Source organism: Poecilia reticulata, linkage group LG20 (genome assembly GCF_000633615.1).
Source record: "Poecilia reticulata strain Guanapo linkage group LG20, Guppy_female_1.0+MT, whole genome shotgun sequence".
NCBI classification, from domain to species: Eukaryota; Metazoa; Chordata; class Actinopteri; order Cyprinodontiformes; family Poeciliidae; genus Poecilia; species Poecilia reticulata.
In genome coordinates, this window is record NC_024350.1 from 24,161,762 (window position 1) to 24,180,210 (window position 18,449).

The 18,449-nt window shown below is 38.5% G+C and overlaps 1 protein-coding gene across 2 annotated transcripts in view; it reads right to left on the bottom strand.

Annotated features, from left to right (window-relative positions):
- LOC103456924 (sodium/hydrogen exchanger 9) overlaps nucleotides 1–18,449 on the bottom strand; it is an 83,015-nt gene that overhangs the window by 11,919 nt on the left and 52,647 nt on the right. Inside the window, exons 13-14 of one of the 2 annotated variants that reach the window (XM_008396808.2) lie at nucleotides 7,902–7,947; nucleotides 6,705–6,760 (exon numbers count right to left, since the gene is read on the bottom strand). In XM_008396808.2, the coding sequence (XP_008395030.1) occupies nucleotides 6,705–6,760; nucleotides 7,902–7,947 (102 nt within the window). The remainder of the gene's footprint in view (nucleotides 1–6,704; nucleotides 6,761–7,901; nucleotides 7,948–18,449) is intronic. The other variant, XM_008396809.2, reaches the window with a different exon arrangement.

Consider the following 18,449-nt stretch of genomic DNA (forward strand, 5'->3'; position numbering starts at 1 on the left):
AATGATGTTTTTGTACGGAAGAGCGACGAGCTGGTTATGAATATCAAGGTTGTGAGAAAACTTGTTTTTTTTTTTGTTTTTTTTTTGGCTTCCTTGATCTTAATCATTATATGTATAGTGGGTTTCTGTATGTAGGTCAGAAAACTTGTTTGACCATGTGGAATAGATTAACATAGCCTAATTTTAGACAGTACTTTTTGCTGTTAAAGTTTCCTGTGTTGGAGTTGTTTAGTTTGGCATGTTAAAAAAATCACATTTTTTTTTTTAGCTTGACGTCAGAGAGCAGACCACAAGGTAACAAGAAGAAGTAGACTTGGTGAGAATGAAGCCGTGATTGAGAAGACCTGTACTCATAACGAAGACCTTTGGAAGGCAATTAACTCCAACGTTAGAGCATTAATGCAAAAGTGATTGTCAATGATGTTGCTTGATAGCAGTTTTGCCTGCGCAAGTATAAATATCTAAACATGTCTCCACTGATCTCCACTGAAACTCGTATTTCTTGTTTTTCTTTTCCAAACAAGTTATCCCAAGGTTTTAATAAGTTACAGCTTCAAAATTGCTAAAATTTTTCATCACGTCATTTATTTGCTTAAGTCATTTAGATGTGATGATATCTTTTACATTTTGCCAGCACTATTCACTGAGAAAAAAAAAAAGGTTATGTATGTTTTTAACACAGTTTGACGTTAAGTCAGGGTACATTTTCTTGCTTTAGGTCAGAATTTCGGCTTACTCTTCCTGACAGAACTGGTGCAACCGAGTTGCGTTTGTAGACCGCGTTTCTCACACGCACCATTTTGTTTTTGTCTGCCCACAAATTTTCTATGTGACCGAGGTCAGAGCTTTGTATTCTCAACTCCAAAACATTCTGTTTGTTGTCCTTAAAACCACCTTGTGACTAATTTGGTGATTTAATTAAAGTCATTTTCTTCTTGGAGGTCCCATTTTTGCCCAATCTTTAACTTTCTGGCTGATGATTATGATGGTACTTCAACATTTCAGCGTATTATTATTTTATCATAGTGTTCAGCAAAAAAGCTCCACAACCAAAAACTTTACCCCAGTTTCACTGGGGCTTATGAAACTCTCTTATGAGCTTCAACCAGCATTTTCATAAGGCTTTTGGCTTTCCTTCTGGGACTGGAACACATACTTTAGACATAACATGTTCATCTCTAAGACAAAGAACTGTACGCGCTACTGTAAATAAAGGTTAGCCGCCAAAGCCACATCACATTCACGGAAAACACCAGCTTTAAAATTCTTAACCATGGGTGGCCGCCGAGATGCAAGACCAGCTGTTTCCAGCCTCTAAAGTTGCAGCGTTCAAACCAGATCAGCAGCAAGCATCAAACAGACTTTGATCTCCATCTAAATGAACACCTAGGAGTATAATGTTTGTCTAAATGTGTCCCACACCCAGGTCTACAGCGTGGATAGGAAAGCAGGGTGGGAGCAGCAGATTGCCTGGAGGTTTGGACACCTGTGAGTAGAGCTGGAGTTCGACTTTGTGGCAGCAGGATTTACTGCTCCACCTGAAAGCACCTTCACATTGTTTGTGTGCGTGTGTGTGTGTGTGTTTTCCCACCGTCATTATGAAACACTAGACAGAAACATCTCTTTCATCCTGTTCACACTTTCTCTCATCTTCGCGCCTTGCCTCTAATTTGCATAAGGATAATGCATAAAAATCAGCTCTCCCACATATGTGCAAATTAACTCATTACGTGTACTTTTAAAACACGGCCACTGGGAACAGGTTTGTGCGAAACATTACAGGAATGAGCTTCATTCCTGTACTGAAAACGTTTTTGACTTAATCAATGTTTTTAAAATTAACTCTCAATTGTGAGAGAAAGCTTCTTCTTGAAAAAAATGTCTTTCAACCACAACTTTCAGAGGACTTCATATTAGGTAAAAGGTTTTATTTGTCAAGAGGTAGAAAATGACATGATTTTTTAAAAAATGTATACAAATAAAAAGTGCTGTGTACATATTAGCTCAGCCCCCTTTACTCTGATAACCCTAAGTAAAATAAGTCACTTTCTAAATGTGTGACACAGTAAACATATGAATGTAGGTGCCACTTCATTTTTCTTTTTTTTTTTTATCTCAGTTTATGCTACATTGTGTTATTCCATCAGATGAAATGCTAATAAAACACATCGAAGTTTGTATTTGCAGTATGACATAGCATAAAAAAGTTCAAGGTGCATTTTTGAAATGCACTTTTGAATCGTCATATTTTGGTATTCTACGATATAGCACTAATCAAGACAGCTCACACCTTGCTTTACAAAAAGTAAATCCTCTTAGAAGGTGCAACTAATTAAAAACCAGCTCAGGCACAAAAATAAAATTCATAATCAGCTTCAATGTATTCAGCGACATTCCCCACTTCTTTATTCTGCGCTTTGGCAGCATGAACTCAAACAGCGCTTGATTAAAACCCGTCTGATCCTAAAAGAAAACATAATGCTCATCCCAATTATGTAAATAGTTGCTGTCCCGTTTTAAATTATTCCCAAAAAGCACTCGATAAACGGGAATTCTATTCTGCAAAGACGTCTAACATGAGCATAGATGTCCTCAGTTGTAAAGCGTTGTGTTTCTTTAAAACTTGGCAGGCGAAGTAAATCTCTTTTTCACACCATTCTGTGCGAGTGTGGGTGAGACAATATCAAACTGTGAGGAGGCATTTCAGTGGCGGGAACATGGAGATGTGTGAGAGCAAGAAGGAACAATATGACGGCCCATTTTTTCTGGAATATCTGTTTCATTTTATAGGGCAAAAATCGTTTCTGAGGATACACTGCACACTATGCAGGTATATGACAGGTTTTGGCTCTGTCTTTAGTAGCAACCTTCATGCCGTTCGAATGGAAACTATGCTGCCATTTTTATAGTATTAACTAAACAAAACTGGGACAAACTGTGTGATTGTGTGATCTTTAAAAGTTCCAAGGATGCATAAAAAAATTCCCTTCTCACCCTCCGCGGGTGGTCCGTTTCATCCTCTGAGCTCGGGTCCTCTACCAGAGGCCTGGGAGCTTGAGGGTTCTGCGCAGTATCTTGGCTGTGCCTAGAACTGCACATTTCTGGACTGAGATGTCTGATGCTGTTCCTGGGATCTGTTTGAGCCACTGCTCCAGTTTGGGGGTGACTGCCCCGAGGGCCCCGATGACCACAGGCACCACTGTGGTCTTCACCTTCCAGGTCTTTTCCAGTTCCTCCCTGAGGCCCTGGTATTTCTCCAATTTCTCATGCTCCTTTTTCCTGATGTTGTAATCACTTGGTATTGCTACATCCACCACAACGGCTTTCCTCTGTTCTTTATCCACCACCACAATGTCCGGTTGGTTCGCCATTACCATCTTATCTGTCTGGATCTGGAAGTCCCACAGGATCTTAGCTCGGTCATTCTCCACCACCTTTGGGGGTGTTCCCCACTTTGATCTTCCAGTCCATATTCTGCACAGATGTTCCTGTACACTATGCCCGCCACTTGGTTATGTCATTCCATGTACGCTTTCCCTGCCAGCATCTTGCACCCTGCTATTATGTGCTGGACTGTCTCAGGGGCCTCCTTGCACAACCTACACCTTGGGTCTTCTCTGGTGTGGTAGATCTGAGCCTCTATTGCTCTGGTGTTTAGGGCCTGTTCCTGGGCGGCCAGGATGAGAGCCTCTGTGCTGTCCTTGAGTCCAGCTTTCTCCAGCCATTGGTAGGTTTTCCTGACATCAGCCATTTCAGTTATTTGTCGGTGGTACATCCCATGTAGGGGCTTGTCCTCCCATGATGGTACTTCCAGCACCTTGTCTTCTGTTCCCCATTGCCTGAGACATTCGCTGAGCACATCGTCCGTTGAGGCTTTGTCCTTGATGTATTTATGGATCTTGGATGTTTCATCCTGGACAGTGGCTCTCACACTCACTAGTCCTCTGCCTCCTTCCTTACGGCTCGTGTACAGTCTCAGGGTGCTGGATTTGTATATATATATATATATATATATATATATTGCAACTTTTGAGATATGAACGTCCAATACTATTAGAGACGCTATTGGCTGGTGTTTGCAAAGCAGCCAAAATAACACCAAAGACCATCTATTATAAAAATTATCCAAGAAGGACAGAAAAAAAGTACATTCACCAGAAAAACTGCAGAAAGAACATTAAGAGCAGCAGGTGTGAGAAGACTGGAACAGATGTAACAATGCATAAAAAAACACATTAACCACAAGCAGACAATAGATAAGGAAAGCAAAGTGCAAAAACACCAAGCAGAAAACAAGACAAAACATTCTAAAGAGATTAGCAGAATGAGAAGCCCTAATTACAAAGAAGCTAAAACAAAGAGAGATAACTTAGTGCGAACATAATTAATAGACACAAAGCAACAGAAGAAGACTTGGAAAAAGAAAAGTAAAATGGAAAAATAATGCAAATCCAGAGCTCTCTGTGCAGCAGCCTGCTGATGCATCCATTTCGGTTCTTCTTCTTTCCATTTATATGTGCTCACAGTTCTATAATTAACACGGATTCATGGAGACACACAAAGCAGTCATCTGAATCTATGCATGTGCAGCTCATCCTGTTGCAGAAATGACTGACGCACAGCAAAATAATCTCCTTTTCATGAAATATGTCCAAGTCAGGAGGCCAGCTCATGAGAGAAATTGGATTATTTTAAATTGAATGCGGTTTTGTGAAACTTCATTGAAAGGTCAAAACTAGTTTGTTACAACCAACTAATTTGACTGTCTGCTTTGCTGTCACGCATCTGAAAAATCACCCTGTAAAAATCCAAACATTTAGTTTTCATTTCAGGTTTCCTGCATTTCGAGATGTTTCAATACCGTTTTTTTTTTTTTATGTTCAATACCTTCCGATGCTATTGTGTGAAAATGTTGCTAATGCTTTGCAAATTTGTGAAAAAATAAATTAAAGTCTTTCTGAACCCTGGCATAATATTTGCTAAGCGTTTCGTAAAACAACAGTTCCTCTTGTTGTTTCATTCATCTTATTTTCCATTTTGTTGCTCCTGAAGCAATAGCTCTGCTTTCTTGGCAACTCAGTTAGCATTTACAGAGAGTCTAGTTCTGATGTAAACATTAATCCTGGGATAAGGGTCTAAGAACTCTGAAGGTTCACAGATAAACTACCCCTATCTGATTAACACGAGAACCGGTGGAGTGCAGTGATAAGAGTCTCTGACATCCACAAAATACTTGGAATTTAGAAATTTGATGAGTTGGAACATGTTGGCTGTTGCTGTGCTTGCATCCATTCTGTGACACCATTCTGGTTCACAGATCTATGAACAATTCTTCCAGCCTCATGGTTTCCTTTTTATTATGCCATCTGTGATCTCCAGTCAAGCTAAGAAGAGATCTAAAAAAAATCACTTGAGTGATTTGGTGAATAATTTGATAAAGTCCGATGCCTTCAAGAAATATGGGGTTTGTTTGTCATAAAAAAAAAAAAGGAACTTGAATGTTCCAAGTTGTTTTGCAACTTGGAAAATTTTTAATAGACCGATTATAATGAATAAAAAAATCCATGAAAAAGTAATAAATCTGTGTAATAAATCTGTATGTCTGACCTCTGTTTTATAATAACACTGCAGTTAGCATCTGTAAACTCCATCCCATTTATTGATATTCCTGGTAAAGGTGCGTTACAGTTCTAACAATACTATGAAAGTTTAGGTTAGTCACTATGTTTTTGTTTCCCAACTTACACGTGCATAGGATGTTCTGTTGTATTTACCCTTTTTAAGTGACTAAGATAAACTTGTGTCATGTTTATCCCCCAAGCAAACAGGAAGCTTTGGATCACCTGATTCAAGTGACTCCTGGATCTTCTCTTAGAAGAAATTCAACAGGTTTAATTGTATATTTAATTTATGACGTTATCACGCTGAAGTAAAATATCTATTTCCTTTCAAACATCTTTGCCGCAAGTGAAAACAATTCTGGTTTAGATTAGCATAAAGAAAAAACAACACTAGCTTGGGTATGAACTTGTTTGTGGTTATATGTGTCAGAGATGCTGGTTAACAGCTAAGAAAAGGCTACAAGTTTGTAAGGCTACAAGCTTTCAAATGTGAGAAAGTTACTGAGCTGATGAGAAGTGATTTCAGCAGACATGCTGAAATCATGTCTGCTGATTCCAGCAGACATGATTTCAAAATCTTGTAATTAAGGGGATAATTACAAGATTGTAATTGAATAACTAGCAGGTCTTTACATAGCTCAGGTAAATCTTGAGTTAAGCATGAGTATTAAAGATGTGGTAGCAGATTTTGACAGAAAATCAGAAAGGTAATTGTTTTGTTTCCCCTCGCATATTTATCAGTGTTAATTGTATTCATATTATGTGGTACTTGAAAATTATTACAAATCACTTTGTTAGCTTGCATAGTTGCAAAGCGATTTGTACTACAAGAACGAAAAACTGAAAGTTTCTCCTAGATTTCTGTAAAACAAAGAAAATTCACATTTATTACATTTGCTAAAGCTTCAGTAACATTTGGATAAAATCTGTGGCACTGACTTATACCACAGGTTTTCTCTCCAGTGATCATTATTTATAATAAACTTACCATGCAGTACTATGATAAAGACCAGTGCATTAACTATTGGGAGTAAAAGCACATCCAGGAGTCTTTCAGAAAAAGAAAAAGTGGTGAAAGGATACCGGTGGTCCAGTCGGTGCCATAGGCTTTGTGATGTGTCCTGCCTCTCGGTATCAACCTGTAGACCAGAAGAGAAGCAATATTACTCTTTAGCCACACAAAAAAACACTCTCTAAAGTGTCTGCTGTGTGATGGGAAGTGATGAAAACCGGCACTCCTGGACAGCTTGAGGGGCTATATCCACTCATCTCCTCTTATACAAGTGAGACCTCTGGGCGGCCATAGTGGAAACGTCCCAATCTCATACCCTGCACAATCCCTAAAGCGCAGCTACAGTGAGACCACAGCCTGATATTCTCCTGTACGGAGTCACACCCCGAGCCAGGTTAAAAACACAACAGAATTTGGCCTCGTACCTCCAGCGGGATGAATCTCCAGCCTTGACGGCCCCATCTTTCTTTGGCCAATCAATCCAAAAGAGATTCACAGACTTCTTCTGATTCATAGCATGCAGATAAGAGAAAGATTACAAGGAAAAAAAAAATGAAAGAGATATGCTAAAGAGATGCTGGGATGCACCAGTGAGATGAGGTGAGAGGTGTTTGTATGCGTAGATGCGTCCATGCCAAAAAACAAAAAAAAAAAAAAAACATCAGCTTTTACTTGTGCAGCGTAGGATGTGGTGCACGAGACTCAAAAGTGCATTTCCTTTACTTTTATGTTAGGTGGTGTGCAACTAAAAACCAGAGATCAGATTGAAGGTTTGATCCAGGTCTCTTTAATATGAGACCTGGATGCATTTTAGCAGTAACTCATAATTTTGGGTAGTATTAAAAAAAAAGGAAATAACTAGGGCACTTACAAGTATGTGTGCAGATTCAGAAAATACAGTTTAACAGCCTCTACACACGGCATAAAAAATATGTGCTGACATCTTTCATGCTAATGTTACTGATATGCTTTAAAGGAAACCCGCACTTATCTTTCCAAGGTTCATTTGGAAAAAAATGTTTTGTAATGAAAAAACTTTTCTAAGATAAATTTGTGATGGGTATGTCACCAGTCCTCTCAATTGCATTTGAAACAAGTACTTCTTTGATAATCAGTGACTGGCTTATTATTATTTTTTTTTTTCGTAAGAGTCATAAGTCAATGTAGAGCTTGCAGGGAAAAATTAAAAATGTAGACTTTAGTGAAAAGATTCACAGATATGTTTAATAATGAAAAAAAAAAAAAAATCAAAAATCCTCATCTTTTACCTCAGAGGAAACATCCTGAAGGTTGCCGTCTGTCTCCTCTTCCACTCTGCAGTAAGGCACAAAAAGGTTCAGAAAACATCCCGACTCAATGACACAAAACATAGAAACACCTCTGTGATTAGTTGTGTCTTTTCTTTATGGCGATTTTGACAGGGATATTGCTAACATTACCTTAGTATACTCTGATTTTCTGTCCTATAGAAATTTCTTCTTGACCGGTTTTTATGTGTTTAGCTTTGTCTTGCTCCTGGATTGAGCTTCCGAAAGTGCTATTGCTGCCATTAACGTGGTCTCGTCCTTTTTTTGTGAGCTTTGGAATGTACTTGAATCTCAGTGCTTAGGGGTTTTTAGTTTAGAAATATGACTAAAAATGTAAAAAAAAAAAAAAAAAAAAAGATTTTGTGTTTAGCAGTGTTTCTTTTCTGGAGTAACTGCAGGAGGAATTGTTGCCAATAACTTTGTATAATCTATTTGTTTTTCTTTGCTGTAGAAAGTACCCCAGGCTCTGGACTTCTTCATTTAGCTATGTGTCCTTCTTGGACTCTGACAGACGTCTGACTCCTATTAGCTTGTGTACTATAGCTTTTTCTTTGCTTTTATGTAGAAAGTACCCTCAACTCTGTGCTAGCTGTCTTTTGTTTTTGTTCATAGTGGGGAAGCTGACGTAGGTATTGCTCCCATTTACTCTTTTTACTTTTCTACTTATAGGCCAGTGAGTTCTTTCCGTTGTTCTCTTATCTCCCAGGGTGGCCCTGCTGGAGTTTTATTTAATGGTGCCACATGTTCACACAGACTGAGGGATTGCTGAAAATGTAGTTAACTACATGGACTGAGGTGGCTTCTGTACCAACTGGCATTATATGATCAATAAAATTTTAATGTGCTATAATTTAAACTGACCTTCAAATACAATTTGTTATGATTCTGATCATATGTTTCTACTGTACTTCAATGAACTGGACTTGAGATGAACTGAATTGGGATCGATTAAAATCTATTTAGTTGGATACACATCTGGCTTTTTTGTGTTGTAAACAGCCTTTGCAAAAATACTTGTCATTAATTGCCGCTTTAAAAAAAAACAACAAAAAAACGAGTGAACTGAATTTAACTGAACCACAAAGAGACAGAGTCAAATCTCAAGGGTTTTCATTTCCAGATTGTTTGGAGCTTTAGTTTGAAAAGCCAATCATGCACAGCAAGTAACATGAATGGAGCATGAAAGTCATCTTAGAACACCAAACCGAGATCTGAAAATGACCTTTCAGGCACCTTCATCAAAATCACCCACTTCTTCCGCATCGCACCAGGAAAATGTCAGTGGGGTAAAACCTTTGATAAATGACAAAGCGGAGCAGGAATCTGCTAGACATGCTACACAGCTGCTGTGATTACACTGCAGAGGTGCAGCGTCGCGTCGGCTGCTCGGCTTGTTCACTTTGACTAGAAATACAGTGACGCAGCAGCAGCAGCAGCCTCTGAATGCCCAGTGAGCCACTTCTTGGGAAAACAACAGCATCATCTTGCCTTTCATTCACTCCACTAATCCATGTGAACTCATTGGTCTGTGGGAGTAAAATGTCTCACGGCGCATAAATGGCTGCTGATGTTTGCTCCTACAGGTCAGCAGTTAACTCTAAGAGCCCAGTAGTGTTGCTCAGGACACTTTGAGATATTCTACTGCTATTCATCACAGTGTGTCTGTGCGGCTTTTGAATGTGCTGACACAAAAGGCCTTTACCAACAACTCCCTGCAATAACCGCCCAGGAGGTTCTTAACAGATCAACAAAGTGCTGCGACAACTTAAAGCTGTGCACATTTGGGTCTTGGCTGCCCTCCCTCCACAGCCCAGCTCTCTCTCTCTCTCTCTCTCTCTCTGTTTATTTAGAACAGACTTAAAATATTGCCTCTCAGATGATTATTCTTCATCATGTTGCTGTAACTTAATTTTCAGTTTTGGTCCTGTATGCAACAGAACTGAGATTATTTTGTGCTTTTCGTATGTTCTGTTGTTTTCCATTATACGTCCTCCTGTCGCCATCAAACTAGCATAGCTACAATACTTGCGATACGACATAGAAACAAGAAGGGCAAAAGTGAACAATTTTCAGTTGTTTTATTATGTAAAAACACCAAAGACCTCTGCGTTCTCTACCTCCTTAAATATAAAACCTCTAAAAACTGAGCTATTTTTTTTATACAAGCAACATTCTAAAACTAACACTATGCGTCCAACTGAACAGACCATTGCTATGCTCAAATATAGTGGGGGCAGCATAATGCTTTGGGGATGTTTTTCTTCCGCAGTGACAGAGAAGCTGATCAGAGTCGGTGGAAAGACAGATGGAAATACATAGATTGAGATTGTTAAAAGACTTGAGGCAGTGATAGGGAAGGTAAAGCGCACTGACCTTTCAGAAGAATAGCCCCAACTCTATCGCCGAAAATACTTTAAAATGGTTTAGATTAAAGCATGTTAATGTGATAAAATGGTCCAGGTAAAGTTCACACTTAAGTCCAACGGAATATTGTGAGATTTTCTCTTCTCATCAAATCTGCTGAGCTTAAAACATATATTGCAAAAGGAAGAATGGGCAAAGCATTCAGCTTGAATTTTCGAATAGACAGGCAGCTGTATTTGCTGCAAAACATGGTTTTTAAAAAAGCCACCTTTTTTTAGATTTTTATACAGAAAACATTTTGAAAATCATGTATAATTTTTTTTTCATGTCTCTTTCATTATGCACTACTTTTTGTCCAGGATGCGTGACATAAAATCCAAATGAAATTTGCTGAAGTTCGGTGTTGTATTGTGACAAAATGTGAATAAATTCAAGAGGTATGCATACTTTCGCAATTCATTGTAGCTTCTTTTTTTTCTGCCTTTCTTTTCAGGCAGTTTTCTCACCTGTTTTTACACCTATTTTGCAACACCTGCTGTCTGCAGTAATTTGTCTCCCTTTTTATCTTCTCTACGACCACTTCTCCCCGATTACTCTTCCTGTTTTTACAACACCTCCTTTAAATTCTCCTCCTTCTCACCTCCAAGTCTCAGCTCCTGTTCTAATTATTCAGCCAACACAGGACTCCATTCTTCTTTTTCGAAGAAAAACAAGACTAAATCGAGTCGCACAAGTGTTTTGGTAAGTAGTCGCACGTGATTTGTGGCTCACAAGCGCCGTTATGGTGGCTCAGCTACGGAGCTGTTGTTTTTACTGCTGCTTTACGGCGCAGTGCAACTCGCTGCAGGATGTGGCAGGCCGTGACAGGCCTGGGCAGCCTGCGATGCACATGGCACAGCACCTTCGTCTGGCGGGACTTATTCCGTGTCGACAGGCTGCGTCACCGAGCTGATGGAGAGAGGAACGGGCAGGTGAGGTGTGAGGGAAAGAGGAAAAGACGGATCCAGAGTCGTGAGCACGACGGTGGATGATAGGTGATGACTTGACAGTGACAAGATGGGTTGATCTAATGCCGGAGAATGTGTGAGTAAAAGATTGAGCGGGAGACGGGCAAGAGCAGTTTGAGAAAAAGACGTGGAAGGGGATATGAGAGAGCTGCGATTTTTCCAGTACCAACGTGTAGCAAAGACAAGGAAGGGGGCGTTTCTGTGTGAAGAAGCTGCTTTGTGACTTGTAGAAAATATTTAGCTGTACGTCAGTCTCCTACCAGAGCCTTGCTTTTTACTATCAATGCCCCTCTTGTTCTCTGCAGCCATTGTTTTATATTCATTCAGCCCAAGCTCCTCAACTCTTCTCCAATTCAGAAGAATCAATCTGAAATTTTGTCACAGTGGCTTAAATATTCACAACATTTCAAATCCGGCGCATTTTCTTTTTATTTTATGATGACAAGTTTCAATATTTCCAACTGATTAACAAAAATGTACAAAATAATTCCAAAGCTTATAACATATTTAAAAAAAATGTAATTTACAAATAAAAAAATTTGATGTGCAGTATCCATTTGCTTTCAAGCTTCTTTACTTTGATCTAAGTAGAAACCATTGCAGATGTCACCACATCTGGGGCATGCCACAATTTTCCAATTTAAAATCTTTTGAAAATAAAGCGTCCCTTTGTTTACACTATGGATTACTTTCTGCTGGCGTATCCTCTACCATTTCAATAAAATCTAACAGTCCTGGTGGATGCAACGTGCCGAACAAAGTACTGGAAATTTGACAACGATAAACAAACAATGAGAAGACGCAATAAAGTGCACGAGAGACGGAAACACGAGAAACTTAGCATAGATGTGTATCCATTTCAGGAAATGGAGAACAATAAAGATCGGCCCAGTTGAAACGGCATGATGTGAAGCCCCGATTGTCCCGCCTGGCTCCCAAAATAAGGTCGAGCTCTCCATTCTGCTGGGAAAGCACACCCAACACAAATAACACCCCACTCAAAGAGAAGCGCACAATGGCTGCAAGTTGATCTCTTGCAATCTGGCTAAAGCTGTGGGACTGAAATGTGCAACGAATCCAACAGAAAAGTCCCAGCTCCTCCTCCTGAGCTCCTGTGTGCTGATAAAATCTGGACCGTCTGCCTCAGAGGTCAGTTGTGACTCAAGCGCTTCTTGACTCACTGCGGCACGTCACAGCACTTTGCGCATTGGCCTTCGCTTTTCATCACGATTTCAAGGAATACCTTAATAGTTCCAGTACCTTATTTTGTTTACATCATTTTTGCCAAACAAAATCCGGCATGCAACATCCATGCTTGCAAGTTGACACTTCTATTATGCAGGATGAACAAGGACGGTTTGCTATGTGTGTGTATGTGCGAACGTGTGCTTGTGTCACCGTGGCGCCATCAGTCCATCCGACACTGGTGGAGATGATAAAGCCAGGCTGTTTGTGTTCACATAATGACCACGAAGAAGAGCTCATAACTTTACTGCAAAAGATTTGACCGGCCCCTCTGTTTCCGTCAGAGTGGGTGAGAGGAAGAAAGAGGAATTTAAAGAGGAGTGGGTGATGTTAAAGATAAAAACAAAGGAGGCTCACAGGGAATGTGTTGAGGTTTTTTTTTTTTCCAACACATAGTTTAGACCAAAGAAAGCTGTAAGTCATCATTGGAGTTTCCTGTTCCCGACTCCCACTGGGTTGCTTTTTCCCTCTGGAGACACTAAAAACATACTCGATGGTGTACAAAGCGCCTCGACAGGAACTGGAATGAGCAACATGCACAACACATTTACAGCCCAGTGCAACATATACAAAGAGAATACGGTGCTAAAAACACAAATCGAAATGGACATTTTAGTCACTTATCTGTTACAGATCATATCTGCTTGGACATACAGGTACAAAAACATATCACTTTTTATTCTCGCATGACTTTAACGAATTTGAGAAAATTTAACATCACTGCAGAACTCTGATAACTTTCCTGCTAGACACTATGCGGACTTTGGGCTTACTAAAACACAATGAACCAACACCAACAGATGCCGAGTCACTAATCTTTATCCAAATACCTTTATGCTCAAGTAAAATTTTAAATGTTCTTCTGAAAAGGAGACAGCAAAGTAAATTAACTTTCAAGATAGACAGATGGCCTTCCGTCTCTGATTCTAAGAATAGATTTCAAGTCTTCATCAGAAAATCGAGTGTTTGGAGAAACAAAATGTCGTCATGCATGAGGATCACTTAGGCCTCTCATGTTGCGATTTTCAATATACAAACATAAAAACAAAGAACAACGTAAGATAGGTTTCCATCTTTGTTTTGTCAGCTTAAAAAAAAGAAAAAAAAGAAAAAAAGAATTGCTGCTCACATATGACCAGATCCAAGCCTGCTATATTTGGGTCAGTCTGCAGAAACGGCAGATGAGAATCCCACTGCCTCTGAAGCTTTAACCTCAATTCCGCATGACTTGAGCTGGTGTAAAAATAAAATTGGCAGAGTACAGCAGTGTTTCTCTGTGTGTGCACTGGTGCAGGTTATCAGATGCATGAATGTGACTGATATCGGCAGGCTGTGGAAATTATGTACATTACAGCATGGTTCATTATCCGCTTTATTTGCTTTTTTGGCATGCCGACGAACAAACACCCACTCAACAGATGTCCAAATGTTTGGGCATTCATTCTTTTGTTAGGGTTGTTAGGACCTCCGGGGAAATAATGAACATAAATTACATTGAATGTAATCAGGAAAGCTTTTCATGCTTCGGAAATAAGACGGACACAAATCACATTGGTTGTTTTAATGTCTTTTAAACATTCTTGTGTGACAAGTGCGTGGATTCTACGTTGCTGGATTTGAACAGGTCTTGTCTTGTAAAGTATGCAGAGATGATATTTGTTGTAAACTTGCTGTACAAGTAAACTGTGAATACAGATGCCAAGGCAGATAGCTAGTAAGCTAGGTGGCTAGCTAGCAACAAAATAGAGACAGAAAAATAAGTAAATATATATATATAAACAGTGCTTTTCATAACAGAAACGATCAGTGGTACTATTCAACGCCTGATTCATCCATTCCAAAACCAATTTGGACGTATAGTTCAGGACCAATTTACTCTTGACCCTAGAAGATTTAGTTTTAAAATAATATTTCAATTTTACTAGCGTGTTTCTTCTGATTAGATTGGGAGTTTTGAATGACTTGGTTAGATGAACAACTTAGATCTGACAGGAGATATGAGGAGGGTTACGAACATGAAAGACTTGGAGCTCATTGCCAAAGATAAATTACCAAAATATCAGTGGAAACAAGTTGCTCAGCAGTTATTAGAAGAGAGTGACGGCTTTTAAGCCAGATTATGCTTTTTCATTGATTAATGAAATAATTATAATTTAAAATTTAATACAAATAATCTCTCTTTGCAAATTGGTACTTCCTTTGCATTATTTTATCATCTTTTAGAGAATCCTGTCAAAACAAATTCCATAACAAAATGGAAATAATTTTATATCTACATCTGCTAAGGGTGTGAATAATTTTGAGGTTAATTGTAAATTTGAATTATTGTCTGATTGGAACATTCAATGGGGCCAAACACACCCAACCCAAAGTGTCACTTTGTATTACAAGACATCGGCTAAGATGTTCAAAAGGTCCACAAAAACATCTGACAGGCTCTTCAGATAGTTGCTATTTTAGGAGTGAAAAATGGCGCCATCAATAAAAAACATTGCATTACTTGTATATAAGCAAAACCTAAAGGACCCTGGAAAATGTGCAGTTGCTTTGTTGCAGCAGATCAATACGACTCTTATGCTTCTAAACTAAATATAACAAAATCACAGCCAGCGGCGGCATCCAGGATCTCTTTGTCAAGAGTTTAAAGAAAGGGAAACAAAAGGCATTGTTCTGCTCAAGATGTTCATTTAAAGCGTACAAATTGACTTTGTGTCTTATTTAAAAATATACAAGTAAATCAAGAGGTGAGGGAGGGTTTTGGATTTGCTACTATTATCTAAAGCTAATCTTCATTAAACTTAAATGACAAGACTTTAATTAATTAAGGGTTAGAAATTCTATGAGATAAAATGTACAGCAATGTGTTCTTTCACATGGATTTCTTCTAAATGTTTTTTTTATTTTTTATTTTTATTTTATGTAAGACTGTGTCAAGTAAGATTAAAACGTACACCAACATTTTTCGACACTTCCTCTGCTGATTAATCAGCCACTGATCCATGCTGCCGTTCGATCGGGAACGGAAGGTGAAACACAGCAGCTGTTGCTTCGCCTCGTTCTGCAATTCTGCTCCGTCTGACATTTCTCACATATTTTAACACTGTCTGAGATGCTGAATACATAATATGTCCCTGCAATGTGGGAGCTGACAACTATCAGTGTTTCGGATCTTGTCACTTCACTAGGAAGGAATTGTTTAGGAGATTTCAGAGCCAAGGACAGTCGGGGAGATGAGGTGAGGATTGCCAAATCTATTGCTATGACACAGAGTTCATTTTCCAGCGTGCCGTTCACCTGGATTCCTCAACGTGACACAAGGAAACAGAGTCATTTTAGTTTAGTGGTGCCATCTGAGGCATGGGAGGATATGACGAGGTGACAATTGTCTACACAAAAGGAAAATACTGCCACAATGGTAAGTTGTAGACATTTTTTAAGTCTTTTTCAATAACAATTATGCTTTTTGTTACAAAATTCTCAGTCACAGTATCCTAGAAAAACTTAATTTACTCACCTAAAGCTTTTCAATTATTTCTCGTATTACAACAAGTTTTGATGCATTTTGACGGAATTTTTTTTTGATAAATCGACACAAAGTAGATTCGGCTCGGCTATGAAATGGATGGAAAATATGATAAAAAAAAAAAAAAACTTTTTACAAATGAAGACTAAAATGAATTCAGCCCTTTTTATATATTCATCCGTAAAGACTCTCCTTGTGTGTAATTTAATCTCAGTATCTTTCCGGCAGGTCTGTGAAGGCCTCTGTTTGTTAGAGAAGTAGAAAAACAGCAGCATGAAGACCAATAGACAAAGCAAGTTAAATTTCTTAAACAAAGTCCAAATGTTTAAACATCTCATGTACTACTGTTCAATGTATCTGCCAAAAATGTAATGTAAAAGTAAAGTTTATTGAAAAAGCACATTTCTAAGGCTAAAGTAGAAGTGGGCTTTTATCATATTGCTTGCCATGTATGTATACCATATGAAGAACTTATAATAATTTTCAGTTTTCATTGCCTCGAAATTTTTAAATTAATATTAAATAAGAAAACAAAAAAACTTACAGTATCATCAGTTGTGTTATTTTTTACCATTTTCTCCCAAATTTGAAAACATGAAATGCAGTTACTGTCTGCATTTTACTGAAATAAATCACACTTCTTAAAGTGGTGTCCTGAAAAAGCCTATTTAAAAAGGGGATGATTTTCAAAAACAGCACGTCTGTGGTGCTATGAATGCTGTGCCTGGCAGTCACAACCACACTGTTGCCTAAAAAAGGATTTGGTTTGTGGTAATCACAAAGGTACCACAGAATATTGCGATACAAGTCCGCACTGTCCACCCCTGACTCAAAATCTCTAACAGACAGGATTAAAAAACAAGCGATAAAAACTAAACTAGATATAAATAAATAAAAGGATTCAGACCAACACTATTACTACAGACTTGATGGGAAAATGGATGGATCTAAAGATGTGGCAGTTCTAAAGATTTTAGTCTAGAGACACATAAATAGACTTTAAGATGTAACTGAAATGAAAGGTGGTTATAAAAAGCATCAATTCAGAAGGGCCCAGCGCTTATAAGCACCACACTTTCTAGATGCATATAATGTAAAACTTTGTATCATTTTTTTTTTTCTTTTTGTTTGCAGTTATGTGCTTCTTTGTGTTGGTCTCGAGTAAAATCCCAAATAAAACCTGCTGAAATTTGTGGCTCCAATGTGACGAAAGCTGGGAAGGCTCTGCAATAGCTTTAGTTTTACCTAATGTAACCTAGTTAAGTTTACCACAACTTTGATTAGTAGGAGGGAAATGAAGCAACCTATTACAAATATTATATCTAGTGATTATTTGAGCATACTCTACAAGTAATTCTATAATACAAAGGTGAGAGAAGTCCTACTATTTGTTTTTAGCATCACTGCTGTGTCTATTTGTGAGATAATCTCCCATTACAAGTCTGGTAAGGACACAACCTGGATGAAACTTGTTTAATGATTGTTTAAGACTCTCAGAAAGTCCCTCAAAGCAAAACAATTATTTCCCATTGCATTCCTGCTTTGTGGTGTGAGTAAAGTAAAAGCCCCACAAGCCTGAGTCAATTTAATGCAGGGTGTTGCCTTTTAGCAACAAGCTTCAACTTGTTACAAAATGAGTTGGCTCTTAGCAGTTGTTTGCAATTAAAGTTAGTTTTATTATATGCTTTTAACGTTGTGGGACTGATTAAGTCCTTAGTTTCGATAATACAACTCCCAGTGTACTGCAGAGAGTTTCAGGTCAGGATAGAAAGATATATCCAGCATAATTTAAGTCAGTTGAGCCTCATCATTCCACTCAGAGATGAGAAGTTTTCCTCACGGCTTCACAGGAGGTGATAATGCACTGGTTTGCAAAGCGTCTTCTCAGAAGAGAAGCCAAGCAATGTTTTTGTCCTTGTGGTCCCTGGGGAGGGAATTACAAGACTTGCGTTTTCTCTTGTTGAGCCTGGAATCCGACTTATTTTCTTTAACTACTGTTTTTAACGCACCGGCCTTTGTTTGAGAGTATTATTGTCAAAAATAAAACTAAAATTAGAAACAGAAAGTAGGTGGACCCTTGTTTTTAGGTCACAATTACTATGTTTTGAGTGGCACTAAAAGTTAAGTAATGCTGATAGGGGTGGTATTAAATAGTTGGATGTCACTGATGTTTATTTAATTTATAGAAAAAAGTACAAAAAAAAGTGCATGAGGCACAATTACTTTTTTATGAAAGTAGAAGAACAAGCTGCACAGTTAATACTTTAGGGTTAGGTCTAGGTACTCAGGAAGGTATTATGTCACTACATATCTTTATTTCCTGTCTAAAACTGAATTTCCAGCTGTATACCTGGGTAGTGCTCAGATATA